This window comes from Camelus ferus, chromosome 6 (assembly GCF_009834535.1).
Source record: "Camelus ferus isolate YT-003-E chromosome 6, BCGSAC_Cfer_1.0, whole genome shotgun sequence".
NCBI lineage: Eukaryota > Metazoa > Chordata > Mammalia > Artiodactyla > Camelidae > Camelus > Camelus ferus.
Genome location: NC_045701.1, coordinates 83,052,891 through 83,058,890, shown reverse-complemented (window position 1 = coordinate 83,058,890; position 6,000 = coordinate 83,052,891). Strand labels below are relative to the sequence as shown.

The following is a 6,000-nucleotide window of genomic DNA, read 5'->3' as shown; positions in this document are numbered from 1 at the left end:
CACCCTCCTGCACTTGCCCGCCAATCGCCTCCAGTAGAGATGCTGGGAGCCCAAGTGCGGCTGCTCCGCCGCCCGGGAAAGGGCTCTCCTCCCAGCGCTGAGCACTTGGTCCTGGCAGACGCCCCAAGATTGTTGTGAGGAGTCTAGCCAGTTGGTGAGCGCTGTAATCTGAACCAGCTGTGTCCAGACTGAGGCCCCATTTGCATTGTTTAACATACTTAGAAAATGAAGTGTTCATTTTTAACATTCCTCCTCCAATTGGTTTAATGCTGAATTACTGAAGAGGGCTAAGCAAAACCAGGTGCTTTCTCTGTAGGCTCTCCAGTGGCTCGGAGGACCCAGGCTCTCCCCTTGTCCTCTCCACGACTCGCTCATCCCCTGTGGAATAAAAATCTCGGCGAGCCCCGCAGGCCCAGAGGAGGCCGAAGTTCAGGAACTGCTTGCTCCGAGGGTCCCGTGCTGAGAGCTCTTTCCTCTCTCCCTGGCTTCTCCTGTCCCCGCGTCTTGGACATGCCAGGATTCAAAAGGTATGTCCTCTGCTCCGGACTTTTTCCCTCCAGGGTCTGGAAACCTTTCTGAAAACCTGATGGGTGGAAAATGGCTATGGCCGGGTTTCAGGCTGTGTCAGGATATTGGAAAAGGCATTAGCTGGTGATGCAATGATATTGTTAATTACAAAAAGCTGCGCCTCTGTAATTTCCATCTCGAAGCCTTCTTTTGGGAGTGGGTATTTTCTAATGCCATTTCGGAAGCCAGCATCCGAGAGAGGTCGGCAAAACTCTCAGAGCGTGGTGCTCCTCTTTCTTTTCCAAAAGGGCAGCCAAATTTGTGTGCCGTTTTAAAGTTTTTTAAACGTATATTTTTTTTAAATTGAGGAGCTCAGTTACGAGTTCACTAGTAGTTATTTTGCTGCATCGGCTGTTGGACGAGCGAACGGGCTAGCTGCACATCCCGGGGCTAGATTTGCTCTATGTCTGTGTGGGATTCGGAACGGGCATGCGACCCAGAAGTCTCGAGCCAATGAAAAGTGGGGACTGCAGACAGAAATGCGTGTAAGCAAACATTTTGCTATTCTTTAAGGAAATTGCAATTCTAGTCAAGTGATCCTTAAATCTTGAACTTTATCTACATTACATCTGCACAGTCTTTATCCACGGAATTCTTGGAAACGTAGCTGCTTTAGACAGATTATCTGTGTGTGTGTGTGTGTGTGTGTGTGTGTGTGTGTGTGTGTGTGTGTGTGTGTGTGTTTGTGTTCTGAAAACGAAGCTGTAATCCTGTCATCCTGGATTGGGGACCAGCACTTCTCTGAGATTTGGTTGGTCTTTACAGCCGAGTATGGTGCACACATAGGTGGACCTACCTGCCTTCAAAAGTTCCGGGGACCTGTTATGAGCATCAAAGGATCCCCAATGTTCCAATAGTTGATTTATTTTGGAGTTTTCTAGAGTTTTTCACAAGGTGCAACTGTTTGTGACACTGTGAGAGCAGCAATGCTTGGATATTATTTCATTTTTGGAAAACTGTCTCAATTAGCCTGGAGCTTGCTTGGCCCCTGGGACCCAGCTGTGGCTTTTCCAAGAGGCTGGGCTTGAGGCTGGAGCTCTCAGAGGAGACCTGTCCTGGGACTGCCCTGTAGCCAAAGGGAATGGGGGAGTCGGGGGTAGGGGGAGGCAGGGGGTTAGCATGTCTTTTCCCCCAGCTCTTGAAGTTCAGTCAGCCTGTTCTGTCTCCAACATAAACGAGACAGGGTTTTATAACCAACCGAAAGGAAACTTCATGTGAAGAAACAGGAAAACATTGAAATTCATAATATACAGCCTGGAAAATAAATTTGTTATTGTTCTTTCATTCCTTCCAGATATAAATCTGGCCGTTGCAAATATCAAAAAGCCCTGGGATTTGGCTCTGCACTTTATAAGGTTAGAGCTGTCTCCAGCATTCTGGAACCTGGCTCACACAGGCACTCAGATGAAATGAAAACTTGTGGGCTCTCAGGGTCTTTATTATTTGGATTGAGGACTAGAGGAAGGAAGTGGGCTTCATGTCCTAACACCATATCAGGGTCCTGTTGCCTCTGGATGTCACCTTAATTCTGGGGCCCTCCAGGTACCCAACATTACTGATTCATATGAGCCTTGTGTCATGGATGGGGTTCTGTAATCTACTGAACACTCTTTTTATGAAGGGAGGGATTATAAAATGAAGGTGTACGTGACAGTAACAGGCCATTGAATCCAACCAGGTCCCAGGTCCACTGCTTTACTGACAAAGCCTTTGAGATCACCTCCTCCAGGAAGCCTTCCCTGACCTTCCATTCCCTACCCCCAGCCTGGCTTTCTTGGCACTCAGTGGGCATGTCTGTTAGCATCCTAACCAAAGTGTGTAGACATTATCTGTTCACATAGCAATCCAGCCAGCTCTCCAGGGCAGCGACTAGCTCATAGTTTTATAGATTTTCTGCCTGTCGAGGGTCCATGCCCGCAAATAGTAGTTGCTCAGATAAATCTCTACTGAATTCAATAATAATAGCACCACATAACATTCTGTGTTTACATAGATTTTTAAAAACTATCTTAATCATTTTTAAGTATACAGTTGAGTCATGTTAAATGTGTTCACATTGCTGTGCCACCCACGTCCAGACCTCTTTCTATCTTGTAAAACTGAAACTCTATAGCCATAAACAACAACTGTTTCCTCCTCCCCCCAGCCCCTGACAACCACCATTCTTCTTTCTGTCTCTGTAATTTTGATTGCTCTCAATCCCTCATATAAGTGAAATTAAATAGTATTTGTCTTTTTGTGCCTGGCTTATTTCACTTAGCATAATGTCCTCATCCATGTTGTAGCACTTGTCAGAATTTCTTTCCTTTTTAAGGCTGAATAATATTCCACCGTATGTGTATAACACGTTGTTTATCTGTTCATCTGTTGATGGACACTTGTTGCTTCCATCTTTTGGCTTTTGTGAATAATGCTGCTGTGAACATAGGTGTACAAATATCTCTTTGAGACCCTGTTTTCAATTCTTTTTTTTTTAACATTTTTTATTGATTTTTAATCATTTTACAATATTGTGCTGTTTTCAGTTCTTTTGTGTATATATCCAGCAGTGGGATTGCTGGATCATGCGGTAGCTCTATTTTTAAATTTCTGAGGAGTCCTCCAGACTGTTTTCCATAGTGGCTGCACCAACTTGTATTCACACCAGCAACACACAAGGGTCCCAGTCTCTCCACATCCTCCCCAGCAGTTTTTTTCTGTTTTTTTGGTTGCAGCCATCCTGGTGGATGTGAGGTGGTATCGACCTTGTAGTCTTAAAGCTTATCAGTGACCACGGTTTTGTTGGATAGACGCTCATGAGTGACGAAGGGGAGAAATTGCAGGACTGGGGGCTGGTGGCTTGGGAAGAAATGCCGTTTCTTGACGCCTCCTCCCAAGGGTCCACGGTGCCCCTTCTTCTCCAGGCTGCCCAGGTTCTCCTGTCTTCTCTCCAGCAGGGCCTGTGGGAGGCGTGCCTGGGAGTCCACGTGGTCCCGTGACACCTCTGTTCTGTGGAACTCACATGCCTCACGTTTCTACTTTCCTTTCTCTCATCACTTGAGGGCGTGACCGCTCCTTTGCTGTAATCATTTCAGAGTAAAGACGCTCAAAACTCAGGCAAAGGGGTGGAGGGTAGAGCTCAGTGGTAGAGCGCGTGCTTAGTGTGCACAAGGTTCTGGGTTCAATCCCTCGTACCTCCATCAAAAATAAATAAATAAATCTAATTAGCTGCCCCCCACATTTTTTTAAAAATTAAAAAAAAGAAAAAGCCATAAATAAAAAAAGAAAAAAGAAAAAAAACAGGCAAGTCACCCTGTGTCAGGAGTCAGGGCCAAGCAGCTGGTGGATGCATTGTTCGTATCACGGTGGTGGGTGTTAGATTTGCTCTTTGAAACAACAAAACCCTTTATTTAAAAAATGCCATCTAACACATTATCCCAACATATGAAACCAGTGGAAGAGGTGAGGTTCTGTTTGGGATGACTGGGGCATCTGAAGTTCCCACCCCCGCCCCCCCAGCCTTTCTGGAGCATGCCGCCCCCCACCAGCCTCCACCCTCTGCCAATTTAAGCACAAGGTGAAGTCACCATTGTAAACACACAGACAGCATGAGGTGCTTGTCTACCCCAGACCTGGATCCTGGAAGCATCCTGGGCACTTACCTCGGCTTCTTGCTCTCCACAGGATACTCACCGTTACTATTCTGGCACTCTGTCTTCCGAGTCCTGGGGATGCACAGGTAAGATTTGTATCAGAAAAAGTGTTAAAAACCAGGGTGAGGGTGTCCAGCTACACATTTTAGAATCCTAGAATTGTGTCGTTTACCTAAACTGGCTCTTCATTGCATAGAGATGAGAGGGGGGCTCAGGGAAGTTGAGGCTTGCCCCAGGTGATGTAGTTTATAAGTGGCAGGGCTGGGACCTTGGTGTCCTGATTCCCAATCCAAGACTCTTATAATCAGATCATGCCACCTTATTTGTGTAGGCAGTCTTGATTTATTGTAAGTGTTAAAAAGTCAGACATGGTCTAGTGTTTCCGGGTGATGGTGCCTGTGGCCCACGTGGTCCACAGACACGCACCCCTGCTGGCAGAGGTGGGCAGAGGAAGGCTAACATGCAGTCTGGGGCGATTCAGCTCCCAGCCCACAAGGACCCACCTTGGGACGAGAACCCCTGGGAGGAATGTGAAGGGGAGCTCAGGCTGCGGGGGGCTGTGTGGGAGAAGCCAGCAGCATCCCCCATTGTATAACGTGACCTTTGTGTCTGCCCTGAGAAGTGTGGGCAGATCTCCCTGGAGAAGCTCAAGGCAGCTTCTCTACGTCTCCAGCTCAGAAAAGAGAGAAACTGCACCTTTGAGCAGGGCCGAGGGGCCGTGGGCAAGTAGGGGAAAGTTTGTCCTTTCATATTAAGAATTTTGAAATACATTTTATTGGAAGTGGAAAGGATCTTGGAAAGAGTAACAAAGCCTTTTTTGGAACATGGAGGGAACTTGGCATCCTCTAGTCCAGCTCTGTGGTGACAATTGAAGACATCTAGGCCCAGAGAGGGCCAGGGTTATACTGTAGTGTTTACTGCACTAGAGTTACTTTACATGCATTAACAATTTAGTCCTTACAACCAGTCAGAAGTAAGAACGATTATCCCCATTTTACAGATGAGGAAACTGAGGCAGAGAAAAGTTGTGCAGTGAGCAGGGGCTAAACTGAGAATTTGAAGCCAGGCAGTGGACTTGAACCCACAACTATATTTAGTCAGGGAGCCAGGGCTGCAACTTAAGTCTCCTGAACTTTGTGGCACAGACTTCTGGCTCATCTGCTCCATTTCTCTTGCCCCAAGGCCCTAAGATGCCTGAGCCCACCCCCAGGATTTCAGGCTAAATCTGTTTTCTCCACAAACCCAGCCATAGCTCAGGGAAGCTGAACCACTGAAGCTGTAGGGGAAGCCAGGGATGGGCCCCCACAGGCAAAAATACGCCTCTTTACTTATTCCTATAAAATGTCAGCTCCAGGGGTGATTGTTGACCTTATGGGATTTTTCTAAATGCAGGAAGTTGTAACTCAAGTCATACATGAAGCCTACAACCCCTGGGGACCGTTGAAATCTGGCTATCTCTGGAAGCATCTTTGTGGCATTGTCTTCCTGAGGGCGAAATGGAAGAATTTCCCCAAATCTACTTTTCTTAGAAAACCGAGTGCATCACTATGTAGATTTATTGTATACAAAGACCTCAGAATCAGGTAGAGGATTTCACAGGAGACAAAGAACTCATGCTGGCCTTTGAGAAGGTGAGGTTAAGTAGCCTCCAAAGAAAGAGTGGTTGTCCTTCACATTAGTCATATCCTCTCCCAGAAAGGGATGAGGATAGGGCAGGCCTCATCTCGTAGATCAGATGGGATTATTATTGCTCTTCAAAACTAGAGCAGGGGAGGGTATAGCTCAGTGGTAGAGTGTATGC

At 46.7% G+C, this 6,000-nt stretch overlaps 1 protein-coding gene across 3 annotated transcripts in view; it reads left to right on the top strand.

Annotated features, from left to right (window-relative positions):
- The window catches only part of FBLN5 (fibulin 5), a 70,325-nt gene continuing 64,325 nt past the window's right edge, over positions 1–6,000 (top strand). Inside the window, exons 1-3 of one of the 3 annotated variants that reach the window (XM_032482536.1) lie at positions 17–154; positions 317–527; positions 4,231–4,285. In XM_032482536.1, coding sequence (XP_032338427.1) covers positions 511–527; positions 4,231–4,285 — 72 coding nt within the window. In that variant the 5' untranslated portion in view covers positions 17–154; positions 317–510. Of the gene's footprint in view, positions 528–719; positions 1,053–4,230; positions 4,286–6,000 lie in introns of those variants that run through there. The other 2 variants (XM_006184194.3, XM_014558801.2) reach the window with 2 other exon arrangements.